Raw genomic sequence first — 15,289 nt, 5'->3', positions numbered from 1 at the left:
ACAGTGAGTGTGTTCTGGTCATCCACCCCGGGTGCAGTGATATACACAGCCACCCTGGAAGAGATTGACGGGACGACCACCTGCTGCAGCTCTTCGGGGTCAAACTGCAATATCACAGGCCTACCGTGTGGAAAGATGTACATGGTGCTTGTTGTGGCAGAGGGACGAACCTGCAACAGCTCCCAGAGCAGAGGAGAGCTAGTCAGGACAGGTATGGGATGGAATAGGGGAATATAGTGAATATTTGTATATGTACTATCGCTCGATGTTTTTGTGGTGCAATCCAACCCTCAAAACATTGTAAACAAAATTGGCAGACAAATGAAATAAATACTAAATGTAAAGTCAAAAAAACAGTTATAAGCTAGAAGATTTCTGCTCCACAGAGCCATGCGTTCCTGAGAACCTCCAGTCCAGCCTCAGCTGCAGCAACAATGTGGCCACCATGTCATGGGACCGCAGTGACGGTGGTCAGCTGTACCGGGTCAGGGCAGTGGCTGCCGATGGCCACAAGCATGAGTGCAACTCCACTGACAACGGCTGTGACCTTGTAGACCTGCACTGTGGGGAGCGTTACACAGCTACAGTGGTGGCAGAGGTCAGCGACTGTGCCAGCGATCCAAGCAACAGTGTCCAGATCAAGACCGGTATACTCACATTCACTACATGATCATTTCCGAAACATGTACAGTAAAATAGCATGTAAATTTATTAAGGTTGATTAATGGTTTATTAAGTCAAACAACAAGTTGACAAATATTTTTCTAGAATCTGTTTATTTGAAAGTCATAATCAATTAGGTTTTAATTAAGCTTTTCAACATAATTAAACCACATTCAAGACCACTTTTCTTTTGTCTTTTCTCCTTAGTGCCATGCATCCCACAAAATGTCTCCTCTCACATTAAATGTGAGGACAATTGTCTGACGGTGTCCTGGTTGGAGAGCGAAGGAGCTGACACCTATTTAACCACCGTGCAGGGCAGTAACGGTTTGTCCACAACCTGCCAGGCCATGAGCGAGACCTCCTGCAATGTGACAGGACTGAGCTGCGGTCAGATCTACCATGCCTCTGTGATCTCCTCTGATGGATACTGCGACAGTCCGCACTCTGCTGTGGTTGATACACCTTCAGGTAGGAAAGAGATGCAAGTGATATGGTGTGAACAGGATCTGAACCATTTACCATTCAATGTATGGATTGTCCTTTGAACCAGAGATAGCGCAGGGTTAATGTTAAGTAAACTACACCTTTTATTACATTTTAGCAAATCAAACAGATGCAGTGGAAAGGTTGGTAAAAGGCCCAAATGATGACTAAAGAAGAATGTTAATTCTCTCATTGTGGCGATTCTGGCACTGGATTGCTTTTGTTTTGTTTAGCCTGCCACAAGTGTAAATGCAACATGTCTGCACACTGAATTCACCAGTGACATAATTTTACAAATATGTCAATTGTATGTCAACAGTTCTTGTCCTTCTTTCTTTGTTCTTTATAGAAACTGGGAGAGCTCAGAAATCTACACCAAAGTTGTAGATCCCATAACTCTCATACCTGTCCTTCTCTTTGCACCACAGCTCCCTGTCAAGCAAGCCGCATCGATGCTATATTGGACTGCCATTTGCAGAAAATTACGGTGAGCTGGTACCCAAGCGACGGAGCTGTGATGTACGAAGCCACGGCCAGCACTGCATCAGGCCAGTCCCTCAAGTGTGATACCGCCGATACCAACTGTGAAGTGGGAGGGCTGCTGTGTGGCCAGAGCTACTCCATCTCGGTCAGAGCAAAGGGACAGACCTGCCACAGCATCGCTCATATGACTAGACAGGTGGCCACTGGTGAGCTCAGAGACACAAGTTCAACAGAGCTGCATGCAAACTCAAGTGTTTTTCTTTTAAAAGTAAATGACTTTGGTATATATAAAATAGATGTATGGAATCAGTTCAGTTGTTCTTATTTTTCCCTGCAAGTTATTTGAAGTGTTTCAGGTATTCCCACTGTGCAACAATTGATATGTCTTTTGGAAGAGATCAGTTTATATCTTACATGTTCCGGAGAAACCCACGGCTCTGTGAGTTTGTGAGATGACAGATAATATGAAACATTGGAACATAGCGCCTGTATGCACTAAGCTCAGAACTTACCAGTCAATCCTCCTATTAGACTTAGCCTATTAGCCTTCTGGAGTAATTTTTCAACAGATTTTGAAGCTATGAGCAGTTTCAGTGAAGGTTTTTGTAGGCCTTGATTTTTGCAAATAATTTTAACAGCGATAATTGATTGAGGGCTGTTGCTTCTCATAGTATCTTAGTGCACATGAACACAAAAATAATGTTAAATACAAAGTTTGACATTGTTTCTGCAAGGATTTACATACCATAAAATCTGTCACTAACACTCCCAAATGCTCTTGAATGTCTTCCCTGTCAGGGCCGTGCATCCCCCAGCACATCAGCACCCACTACAGCTTGTCAATTGGCCAGGTGCTGTGGGACGTGAGCATGGGTGCTGTCAGTTATAATGTGGAGGCAGTAACCGATCAGGGCCTGAGACGTACCTGTGTCACGACTGACACCTACTGTCCCATAACAAACCTGTTATGCAGCCAGACATACAAGGTCTCTGTCACTGCCATCAACGGTGTTTGCGAGAATTCCAAGTCGACAGAGGGAGTCAGCATTAAGACAGGTGAGATGACTGACCGTGACTGTTCCACTTGCCCTGACCATTCTAGGCTATACAATTAATGCATGATGTGTAATTGTGTGATTGTGTTTTGGGTATGTCTTGATTACATTTGAGTATCTGATCTACTTTCTGAAATGTGACTGTAACACAAGCACTGAAAATTCACTTTGTTTGTGTTTTTTGCCTAATTTCATTAACTGCAAAATTTACGAGGTATTTCTACAACATTTTACTGGTTGTCTGTTTATTTAATACTGATTTATATAAGATACTTTTGTGTCGTGTGGTCACCCCCTTGTGCTTGCACACTTCATGTATTTTTACTTCTATGTGTTGTCAATGAAAATAACCCCAGTTTGGTCTCTTGTTAGAGCCCTGCCCGCCCATCAATGTGGAGGCCAGTGTGAGGTGTGACAATAAAAGAGCCACAATTACGTGGGAGCCCAGTATTGACGCAGTGGCGTATGTGGCATATCTATCTGGATACGACGGCCACTCGCTGTCCTGCTACAGCTCCACCACGTTCTGTGACGTGGATGAACTCCACTGTGGAGTCACTTACAACACCAGGGTCATCGCAGTCGGACAGGAATTCAACAGCACAAGCTCCAGCATTTTCCTGCTGAATTCAGGTATGATGTCTGATGATGTTTATTAATGCAGAAAACAAGCAGAATAACAGTCACTCTGTGATATTCAGGGACACTAAACAGATGGACAGTGATTTTACCCTCTCTACTCCACGAGCAAATAAAGAAAGCTGTGCTTATAAATGTCCTACAAGCACCATTGTTGGGATTTTTGACTGTAAAGTAACTGTAAACAAATAAATATGCAGCCAATATACTGTATGAGTATTAAAGCAAATTCATATTAAACAAAATGGAATGCTCAGCCTCACACCTTCTTGTCTATCTGTAGCTCCCTGTGCCGCTGCAAACCTGGTGGCTGAATTTGATTGCAACACTGCCCAGATTTCCTGGAGCCCTGCCATTGGAGTCACATCCTACAAGGTGACGGCCACTGGAAGTGATGGTCACCAGGCTTTCTGCCAAAGTGCTAACTTGCCAAACTGTTCCATGACTGAGCTGGAGTGTGGTCAGCTATATAATGTTAGCCTCACAGCCTTCAACAGTAACTGTCAAACTGACACAAGCACTGATGTCAGTTTCCGCTCACGTGAGTTAAGCAAAAACTTGATTTCAATGATCACAACTACTGATGCTAATTTCAATCTGATTTGTATTTTGTTATGTTTCTTTTGGATTTTTGATAATATAATAAATGTGCTACCCAGGTCCCTGTAAACCTTTACGTGTTGGAGTGGACCTAGAGTGTGGAACCAGTACAGCCAACTTATACTGGGAGGAAAGAGAAGGAGTCGAGCTCTATGTGGCTACTGCCACCTACGGCATGGAAACAATGCAGTGCAACTCCACCGAATCCACCTGCAAGTTCCCTGACCTGAAATGTGGAAAAACCTACCATTTCTCTGTTACTGCACACAGTCACGGTTGCAACAGTGACATCAGCAGCACTGTGGAGATTCAGACAGGTAGGAGGCATCATCACCAGCTGATTGACTGGTGACTTGTTTGTGGTGGGATCCTTCCTTAGCTATTAGAAATATGTATACATATATTTTATTATGCTGTGGACATACATACAGAGATTGACTTGGCCTTCCGTTGTGGTAATTAATCGCCCTAATTCTCCATATATTAATCATATACTGCCACCAGCTATTTAGCATGATTGTCGCACTGGACATTATTATGGCCATCCAATTAACCACAAGTATTTGTTAATTATAACCAAGCAAAGTCAAAATTGTGTTTACTTTGTTTTCACAAGCATTATTGACATACTTTATTTTAATCACTTAACTTTGATTGGCTCTTTCACCAGAACCTTGCCAGGCGGGTAACCTGACAGTGACTGGGTCATGTAACTACGACACTGTGCTTTTGGAATGGTCAGAAGTTAACAGTGCTTCTGCCTACATCGTGTCAGTCACAGGAGACCTGGGATACACCATAGCCTTCCAAGTCAATCAATCAACGTTGGAAATTCCTCTTCTCTGTGGACAATTGTTTAATTTTACAGTGAAAGCTCAGGACAGTCGCTGTGACAGCCCTGTGAGCGAGCCTGCAGAATTCAGGACAGGTCAGGTTATGTCTTGTTTAAATGTTTGTCCAGTATGATTTATAGTATGTTTGTTATGATGCCATTCATTCTGTGTTTGTGCTCAGGCCCCTGTGTGCCACAGCATGTAGAGAGTAACACACACTGTGAGGACCACCTGGGCAGGGTCAGCTGGGCCCCAGCCGATGGGGCAGAGTCTTACATGGCTGTTGCAGTGGGACAGGACGGCCACTCACACGAATGCGTCTCAGAAACCAACATGTGCGCCTGGGATGATCTGCACTGTGGAGAGCAGTACACCGTTCATGTCATCGCCAATTACTACATGTGCAGCAGCCAGCCAAGCAACAGCACCAAAATACGCATGGGTAAGCACCAGAAGGTTTTACTGTACACCTTTGAAATGACCCTGGAAGTACCTTAAGGATAGAAGTCAGCTTCTTTATCGCAAGAATAATTACATGTCATACAATTTCATAGAAAATTATAGGTTAAGGGTAAGGAAGAGAGATAATAATTATGTTTTCTGTGTTTAGCACCATGTGGACCCCAGAACGTGACAGCATCTATGAACTGCTCGCTGAAGGTAATGTTTTATTTGGAAATTAACATTAAAAAGTTTCCCCCGAGAAAATCTGAACAGCATTCTTCTCTTTTCCACTCTTGTCTTCTAAAGGCTGCCTATCTGACCTGGAGCGCCAGTGAAGCGGCGGATGCCTACATTGTGACAGCACAGACTAACGGTGGTCACAAAGTGGAGCTCAGCACCAGTGAAACCTCCACCTTCATTGCTGGGTTAATGTGTGGCCAGGAGTATTTCCTTTCTGTCCAGGCCACCGACTCTGTTTGCAAAAGCGTCTCCAGCGTGACTGAAGTATTAAAGTCAGGTACATTGCTTGTAGAACCTTAACCTATTGAATAAAGACAAACATTATGGATTTATGTGTGCCGCACTTAAATTGAGAATTTAGCATGAACTCTTATTACTGACACCCACATAGAGAGAGGAAGTACATATTGTTCACACGAGTTTGGCTATTTTTGACACGGACATTCCCTATTCCATTTGTGAATAATCACCACAATAACACTTTTTCCATAGATCTCAGTTGTATTGATCCTCAGAAGCAGTCTCGTGTCATCTGGCATATACTGTAACCACGATTGTTGTTGGAGAATTACATTTTCATGTCTTGGCCCAAATGTTTCTTGGCAACAAAGAACCAACACCCAAAACAAAAGGAAACATTGAAAAGAGCAAACAACATAAAAGAGATGCATTAAAAACACAATTACTCTTTAAAGTTGTTGGCACTTTCCTTTAACATTGATATTATTGTTGCCTCTATTTCTGCTCTCCTTCCTTTCCGTAGCACCTTGTCCACCCATTGGTGTCGCCAGTAGCTTGGACTGCATCTCCAACATCGTAGCGATATCATGGACCGCTTCAGCAGGGGCAGAGTTCTACACCGCTAAAGTGATTGGGGAAGGTGGCGATGAGTATGACTGCATGTCACAAGGAACAGCCTGTGGAATGGCCAACCTTGCTTGTGGACAGAACTACACAATCAATGTCATTGCCTCAGCAGTTTTGGCAGGGTCACAGTGTGACTCTTACCCCAGTGAGCCTGACTCACTGCGATCAGGTGAGAATTAAACTCAATACTGACAGATAATATCAGCAGTTTGGAACAGTGATTATTTTATTCTATATTTTTGGAAAAGGTATTCTGCCAATAATAGCCTAGTCTATCTAGCCTAGTCTGTTTTACTACCAAGATTGGGCTTTTTTAATCACCATTTACAAACATAACAGTTGTAAATCCACAACGGTGTCCTTTCCCTCTGCCTCTCTCAGCACCTTGTGTTCCTAAGGATGTGACGGTCAGGCTGGACTGTTCTGAAAATTCGGCGTTAGTCTACTGGAGTCGCAGCATAGGGGCACTGGACTACAGTGTGACAGCTCAGAGCACTCTGGGAAATGTGTCCAGCTGTGAGAGTACAGACCCACAGTGTACCTTGACCAACCTGACATGCGGACAAACCTACTTGATCCAGGTGGTGGCACGAGATGATATATGTTCAAGTTTGCCCAGCCCAGCTGAAACATTAAACTCAGGTACGACAACTCAAACAGGATCTAAGGTCATGCTATTTAAAACTGCCAGGATTATTATTTGGACACTAGGGGGCGGAAAATTCCAAAATATGATGACAGACACACAGCTCTTTCATAATGGGAAGGTTAACAAAACCCTATTTACACATCTAGCAGAATTACAGTAACATTTGTGTTTAATCTGTGTGGTGTTTCTGTCCACCTGATGAATTAAATATGAATTTTTGACTCTATTTTTGCTCTGCACCAATTCCCAATAAACGTATTGTACCAAGTGGTCCATCCACTCTATTTCTGGCCAGAACAGAGCGGCAGATTCGAATCCAAATGATAATTACAATCTCTGCTTTTTATGATAATGCATCTTTGCTCAGCGAGACACTTCGGGACACTAGGGACGCCTGTTCATTATTTGCCTTACTGCTTCACTGTACTGTGCCAATGTTACTCTTAAGACCTACATTTCCTCACCCCTGCTCTCAGTTCCCTGCACACCTAAAGCGGGCTCAGTGATTCTGGACTGCTTCACCAAATCGTTCCTGTCAGACTGGTTCGTCACTGAGGGCGCTGTGAAATACACCACAACAGCTCAGTCCACTAGCGGCAGCGTTTCTACCTGCACCACTAACCACACCAACTGCGAGCTGAAGCAGCTACAGTGTGGTCAGACATATTCTGTGACTACTGTGGCCTCAAATGACCTGTGTGACAGCTCGCCCAGTGACAGTTTGCAAGTGACATCAAGTAAGGACTCAATAAGTTTAATACGTCTCAAAGGAAGTAGCAGAATGTGGGCGTCTGAAGGGGGGATTATATTGTCATTTGTCATAAAATAAAAATGATCTGTTTTTAATTTTAAACTTCAACAAGGCAGGAATTTATGACAATTTTCTTTCCTTTACTAGCCCCTTGCCCTCCTGAGGCCGTCAGGACTTCCCTTGACTGCTCTGCGCACACAGCCCGTGTGGAGTGGCAGAGAAGCAGAGGGGCAGATTCCTACATTGTCCAAGCATATGGTGTGCAAGAACACATAACTGGCTGTGAGACAGACACCGGGGAATGCGTCATCTCAGACCTCATGTGTGGCTTCACCTACAGTGTTATTGTGATTGCCATTGACAGTGTGTGCAATGTGTCAGAGAGTGCCATCATACAGCTGGAATCAGGTGAGCCTTGCAATTTTACTTTAACGTTTTTGATGCACTCCATACTGTATAGGTTGGATAACAGATTGTATATCGTTAAGAATTACACCAAATAAGCAGGTTATAATATTATTAGAGTAATAATCCAGCTATGATGCTATGATCGTCCACTGTCAGAGAGGATTGGATCGATGATGAATCATTATGCTCTCTCTATGTGCAGTGCCCTGTGTGCCAAAGCTGATAGAGACCAATGTGCAGTGTGAGTCCGGTGCTGTGGCGGTCTCTTGGGAGCAAAGCAAAGGGGCACATTACTACACAGTATTGGCACAGGGCAGTGGTGGCTACGAGTCAACACACAACAGCAGCAAGGCCTCATTCGTGTTCGATCAGCTGTTGTGCGGCCTCTCCTACACCATCACTGTTAGCGCTTCAGATGACTCCTGTACCAGTGCTGAAAGCAACGCTAAGCAGATCAACACAGGTACATTCAAGGTTTCATTTAGAATCTGATATTAATGTGGCACAGCACAATGTATTCACCATAACAACATGTTTAAAACTGCTGTGGATGAATAGTTATAACTGTGACAGAGCTAAAGGTACCATTGCATATTTAGTTTCAGCAGCTGCTAAATCTGGACAAAATGTGTGTGAAAGGTGCGGTTTGCCTGTATTTGACAGGATATCAATTTCTGACAATAGATACACTTTTTTCACAGTCATTACGCTTCCCCGTCAGTACATTTGTGGATAGCAGTTTTAGATAGCGTTGATACAATTAATAGACTATATTTCCTCCCGTCTGTCTGCCTGCAGTGCCGTGCATACCGCAGAGGACCACAGCAGAGATGTTGTGCAGCACGAACACAGGCTTGGTCTCATGGGAAGAAGAAGACAGCGTGTCTGGCTACTTGGTGAAGGCAGCTGGTCCTGATGGGCACATGATCCAGTGTAGCAGCAGCCGAAGCAGTTGCCAGCTAACCAACATGCATTGCGGCCAGCTGTACAACCTGACAGTGACACCTGTGGATGATCGGTGTGACATCAGCAATGCCTACCTCAACCTGCAGTCAGGTAAATGTGGGCAAAGCACTGATGTAATTGGTATGATGACATTTTTGTAAAAAATACCATCACAAGCAAACACTTCATAGTCTAACAAGAGTTTAGCAGAACATTGTTGGTATTGTATGTAGGGGAAGCAACATCTTGTCACCATGAATCTATGTGTAAATTAAAGAATCCTTTAGTTTTAATGTAGTAAAATAATGTCTAGATGTATGCAATGTACTGTTTTGTGTTTGTCCCTTATTGAGACACAGGTGTGTGTCAGATGCTGCTTAGTCTCTGTCTGTCTGTCTGTCTGTCTGTCTGCATGCTGTTATAATGTTTCCATATACCTCCGAGAGAGGTCAGAATGACAATTCATTGGCGCTCATTCATAACTCAGATTTCAGGGAGTCTGGTGAGCAGTGAAGTATTTGATGAAGAGGTTTTTATAATTATATAATTGTCTTTGTTAATCAGATTCAGCTTTCTACTCTACGAAGTACCAGATTTTAATCAACCCGCCACTGCTTCGTAAATTCGTGAAAGAATCTAATGTCTGATTTCTTATTTGTTTATTATAGTGCCTTGCAGCCCTACCAATGTCAAGGCTTCTCTACAGTGCCACTCAAGCTCTATTGCAGTGACATGGGAGCGTGCCAGTGGAGCTTTCTCCTACGATGCAGTGGCTTTCACAAGTACAGGACATCAGATCCAATGTAACAACACTGAGACCTTCTGTGATCTAAGCGACCTGCTCTGTGGACAGACCTACAGCATCAGTGTGTCCGCCAATGACGAAACCTGCGAAAGCTTGAAAAGCGATGCTGCTGTAGTTCAGTCAGGTAAACAGGCAGGAAACAGACATGATCTGACATTATAACCTCTTTGTAAAAGTTTGATCTCAAGATATTCAATCTAATTTTTGTCTTATTGTTTCTCTCCCCCAGCCCCATGCACACCCCAGAATGTGCACGTTGAGATACAATGTGCTTCAAGTTCCATGGTTGTGTCCTGGTCACCCAACCCAGATGCTGAGAGGTTTCATGTAGAAGCATTGAGCCACACTGGAGCTTTACTTAAATGTGACACAGATGACACTCGCTGTATCTTCACCAATCTAATATGTGGACAGAGATACAACATTACTGTTGTGTCAGTAAGAGGTGGCTGTGAGAGCAAACCGAGCCCAGTTAATGTGGCCTCCTCAGGTAAACTACAAGCAATCAAACATTTGTTCAAATGTCAAAATTACCCATTGCATGTCAAAGAATAGGGAAGGAGATTAGAAATGATCCTCAATTATCCTTACTTATATTCCTTAGATATTATCTATATTATCCTTCCTTTAATTTAGCAGAGTCGCAAAAGTTTGTCTGATCCCTATTTCGCAATTGCGTGCCTCTTTGATAGAGAGTACGCCTCAGAAGAAATATCAAGTATGGAGTTGAAAAAGAGGAAGTATTACAATGCCACTGAGTGACATACAGATTGTTACCAGTTAAGGGCATTATTCCATTCTTTGAGCAGCGCGCTCATTCTTTTGCATTTCCCTGTCCATAGCTCCATGTGTGCCTGAAAACGCCAAGGGCAGTCTGGATTGTGTTACAAATGATGCCTGGGTAACATGGGACATTTCAGAAGGGGCCCTCAGCTACACTGTGCTGGCTGAAGAGGCTGGAGGTCACCAAGTCGTTTGCAATTCCTCCTCCTCTACTTGCAATGTCCGAGAGCTAAAATGTGGGACACTCTACACCTTCTACGTCAACTCTATCAATGAATACTGCCACAGTATACACAATACATCCTCCTTTGACCTCGAGACAGGTATTCAATATGAATCTCTATTCTCTTGTTTCCAATTATGTGACATTTCCTTGATCTCTAAGGGGCTACAAAAACCACCACTGCACTGACATCTAGTGGCTGAAAGTTTCAGGTTCACTGTGCTTATCACCATAACCACACAAACACATTGTTTGAATACAGTTATGTCTTAACTGTCTTTGAAAAGGTACTCCATGTAATTTTGGGTGCACATTTTGAGTGATTTCTGAAGCAAGTCTTTTGTCACGTGTGCTGTCCTGTAGGTCCCTGTGCTCTGTCATCCATTAGTGCCGTGGTAGAGTGCCACACTAATACCATCCTAGTTGAATGGGAGAAGACATCCAATGTGCCCTTCTACCTGGTTACTGCTGAGGGTGATGACAAAACCATCATTAACTGTAACAGCAGCTCCACTACATGTTCACTTGAGGATGCCAGCTGTGGCATGCACTACAGCATCATTGTATCATCTTCATCTGATAAGTGCAACAGCCTCAGAAGCCCCCCAAAGTCGATTTATACAGGTATTCTTCTGTTTACTAATACTTGAAGCACGTCATTGAGATTGGTGACACATTTCATGTCGCTTGTCAGAATATGTGCTTCATTGGTAGGAAACCCACAACTATTACCTCAATATGGATGTAAACGTTGAGAGGGTCCTTGTACATTACAGATGAAATGCATTAGAAACACATATAGAAATATTAAAGGTGTTTTCTTCTGCTTTAGCTCCATGTGTACCAAAGAATGTGACAGCCATTCCATTATGTGAGGAGAAAGGTGCTGTAGTGCACTGGGCTCCCTCCACAGTGCCCACAACCTACCACCTGACAGCCAAATCATTTGATGGACATGTTAAGACCTTCAACACCACAGTGAACAACCTCAACCTGGCTGAACTGCACTGTAGTCAGCTCTACCGCATCGACATCACTGCCACCACAGCCAACTGTACCAGCAATCCCACCGTAGTGCCCTTCAGAACAGGTAGTGAGACGATTGGATATTATCAACACTTATAACCTCTTTTTGTCTCAGGGGCTTTTAGATATGATCAAAGATTTGGGTAAAAAAAATGCACCAACCAGTCTTGTGATCATAAGCATAGAAAACATTTTTTGTAATGTTTCCCACTTCTAATGAACCCACGGATTTGACCCACAGACATATTAAGGTACCTTCAGTAAACAAGGGAGGAGTTTAAGCACTGCACCAGATGGGTAGATTAGTAGATGCATAGATAGAGTAGGTTGAGGCTCTTGCAACTGTATCGTTGCATTCTGCCAGTCTAAAGTTGTTGTGCACTCAGCCCGTGGTAAAATATCCACAATTCTCAAGAGATTTAGAGCAGTTGAACTGTTTAGCAGATGGACACTATTGATCTTAATAGTGCTCTTCTGCATCTCTGTTCACCCTGCCTATTTAGAGATATGAATGAGTCACCACAGTTGAGTGATAAGAGTGTGGTTGACAAGACAAGCATAGCACCTTGCCATGTGTTTGATCTCTGGCTTCCTCCTTCTTTCCTCTCAGTGCCTTGTGAGCCGACTGGTCTCAAAGTGGATATGCAGTGTGAGACAAACTCTGCCGTCGTGTCTTGGGACGTCAGACCGGGTTCTGTGGAGTATATAGCATCTGCCGAATCTCAGAATGGAGACAAACTGTATTGTGAAAGCTTTGGCACGTCCTGCACCATCCAGGGCCTGGAATGCGGCAGCATTTACAATTTCACAGTTGAAGGCTCTAACGGCATCTGCAACACTTCATTAAGTGAACCCCTGCAGGACGGAGCAGGTAAATAAAAAGGCCTCAATAGGCAAACCAACCACAGCAGTGTACAGTTATATTGCATTGTACAGAGAAATTCAGTTTCACATACAGTATATAGGCAGATTATGTAGAATAATAGCCAACTATTAAATATGATTAATGTTTTTGGGCCTTATTAACTTCCCACCAAGTTTCATTGAAATCAGGTGTCTGATGCATCTGCCTGTGCATTTCAGCAGATACTTATCTTACTAACAAAAATAAATCTAAATCATCTTCCTCCCCAGTTCCATGCCCGCCGAATATTGTGAAAGTTCGAATGCAACGGATAAAAAATAAGCACTGGGTCATGATTTCATGGAACCCCATCAGCTGTCCTGATGTCGAGTATCTGGCAGCGATAACAGGCCATATCCAAGACAGCCCTGAGGCCCTGATGGACATCTCCTCATACTGGTTGCCCCGGCCATACTTTGAGTTTCCAATACCCTGCAGCACAGTTTACAACCTCACTGTACGCTCAAGAAACGCAGCAGGGGCCGGCGATCCGTCAAGTCTCTTTGGTGGGACCACAGGTAACTTTGAAACTTAAATGTACGCATCTGTGAAGAGTAAGTGAGTGATAAAAAACAAATGAAGGGGTGAATATGTTTATGAAGAGTGCATCATTTGACATGGTGTGTTTTAGGACATCATAAGAAGCTGTGAATTCTGGCCCAACCTTTCAATCAGTACTGCCATTAATGCCGTTTTCACTGTTTCCTTGCCAGTCCCCTGTCCTCCACAGAATGTAAAATACAGTGGCAGCCAGTCCATGCTGTCCTGGGACACGTCACTGTTCGCCACAAAGTACACTGTGTACAGTGTGGGTGCAGACCGTGTTGAGCTTTGCAATACCACTGGGCTCTCCTGCACACTGACAAACCTCGATCCTGCCACCACTGAAGTGACAGCCAGCAATGACGTGGGGGAGAGCATCCCTACCAGCGCTATAACAGGTCAGATAGAGGGTTGAAGCTCTATAGCTCTGCTTGGTTCAAGTATATAGCAATAGCTGCAAGACCCCAGCAATACCAAAGTTTATGATTCAATCTATCTGCAAAAATGGAGCACTGTCCAGTTGCTGTGTCTCATTCAATCAATACCAGTCTTGAATAAAACAACCCACTGCGGCGACAGCTGATCAAGTTGCTACATCATTAACTCTTTTTGGTGGGTTGGGGCGCGCAAGGAGGAGGAGGAGGAGGAGGAGGAGGAAGTGGTCAGGATATCATGATCCTCTCACTTGGCATTCTTTAGCTTGGAAGCCCTGACTGGAACAATCAATTTTCTGTTAATTTAGATGAGTTAGGCATTTTATTTGTCCATCTATTTTGGATCAGGTTTCTGGAATTCATATTGAACACTCTGATCTCCCTCATGCAGCATCAAAACGAAGAAGAAGAGATTTGCGGGACAGTGAAATCTTCGGCACTTCAGGGATTGGTAAATCCATTATTCCATAAACTGCATCGTAATTGGTGCTACAAAGATTCAATGATTGGTCACAACAATTAATTTCTCATGAAACCTCCCTTTCTCTCTCTATCTCTCTCTCTCTCTCTCTCTCTCTCTCGCTCTCTTTCTGTCCCTCTCTCTCTCTTTCTGTCTCTCTCAGACTTCAGCATTCCAGCAGAAGTGACAGTCATTGTAAAAAGAACTTCCCTGCACGTGAAGTGGGCGCTAGTGGGCGGCGCAACCCAGTACGTAGTCCTCATCGAAGAGCCACAAAATGGAAAAGACGCAGAGCAAATATATAAAACCGTGGACAAGTTAAGTTACGTAGAGAGTAATCTCAAGCCGGGAACCACCTACTCTGTCAGAGTTGCAGCCAAGAACACCACGGGCCAAAGTGAATACTCCGAACCGATATGGATAACCACTGATGCCCTCAAATGAAATGCTCCAGATTCCCTTAAATAGACACTGAATTGAGCAAAGATACCAGTGGCAGTGAGTGATTCTGGTCTTCTCCACCTAGTAGGGCCCATAAGAGATAATTGTTACTGGCAAAAAGTAATTGCAGTCCTACAAAATCTTCAGTGGACTTAAAAGCCAAAATTGTTATGCGTGGGGTATGTCTTACTTGTCACAAATAAATGAAGATCAAACATGAAGAGCAGGTTTAGATTGGAGTGCTTATGAATCTTTGAGTTTCTTTTAGCAATAGGTTGTATACATTCTTGTAATTGTGGCTGGTATAATAGCAGCATGTGGCTTTATAGCTGTCTGAGAAAGTATTGCTGAAATTATATTTATCAAAAATGGTTCTATTTTTGAGATGGGCTACATAAGACTTTTAAAGCATCTTAGTTTCTCTGATTGTTAAATGAAAGCATGTACGTACAAATTAAACTAAAAAGTAGTGTGAACAAATAAACTGGTAATTTATAAAGCAATATTTTTAAAACCATGCAGTATATTTTCTTTTGATGTACTATATAACTTCTCATTTTGTGAATGCTTTGACAGAGATCTCTTTTTTATCAAGCCCACAAATGAA

At 43.3% G+C, this 15,289-nt stretch overlaps 2 protein-coding genes across 2 annotated transcripts; both read left to right on the top strand.

Moving 5' to 3' along the window:
- The first annotated feature begins 683 nt into the window (after positions 1-683).
- On the top strand, positions 684-6,490 carry LOC143003631 (fibronectin type III domain-containing protein 7-like). Its single transcript, XM_076154403.1, has 12 exons — positions 684-690; positions 871-1,134; positions 1,578-1,838; positions 2,431-2,688; positions 3,060-3,320; positions 3,610-3,867; positions 3,986-4,243; positions 4,795-4,854; positions 4,941-5,201; positions 5,370-5,419; positions 5,510-5,720; positions 6,207-6,490. Exons 1-12 carry the CDS (start codon positions 684-686, stop codon positions 6,488-6,490), a joined length of 2,433 nt encoding a protein of 810 aa, XP_076010518.1.
- A 1,406-nt stretch (positions 6,491-7,896) lies between these two features.
- LOC143003701 (fibronectin type III domain-containing protein 7-like) lies at positions 7,897-15,269 on the top strand. Its single transcript, XM_076154490.1, has 13 exons — positions 7,897-8,118; positions 8,321-8,581; positions 8,917-9,174; positions 9,732-9,992; positions 10,098-10,358; positions 10,711-10,974; positions 11,238-11,498; positions 11,707-11,964; positions 12,511-12,771; positions 13,035-13,322; positions 13,518-13,745; positions 14,173-14,232; positions 14,405-15,269. Exons 1-13 carry the CDS (start codon positions 8,031-8,033, stop codon positions 14,683-14,685), a joined length of 3,030 nt encoding a protein of 1,009 aa, XP_076010605.1. The 5' UTR covers positions 7,897-8,030; the 3' UTR covers positions 14,686-15,269.
- The last annotated feature ends 20 nt before the right edge of the window (positions 15,270-15,289 follow it).

This window comes from Genypterus blacodes, unplaced genomic scaffold (assembly GCF_046128005.1).
Source record: "Genypterus blacodes isolate CSIRO-AG114 ecotype Tasmania unplaced genomic scaffold, CSIRO-AGI_Gbla_v1 ptg000062l_1, whole genome shotgun sequence".
Taxonomy (NCBI): Eukaryota; Metazoa; Chordata; class Actinopteri; order Ophidiiformes; family Ophidiidae; genus Genypterus; species Genypterus blacodes.
Note: the sequence above shows the minus strand (reverse complement) of the source record. Positions and strands in the feature narration are given on the sequence as shown.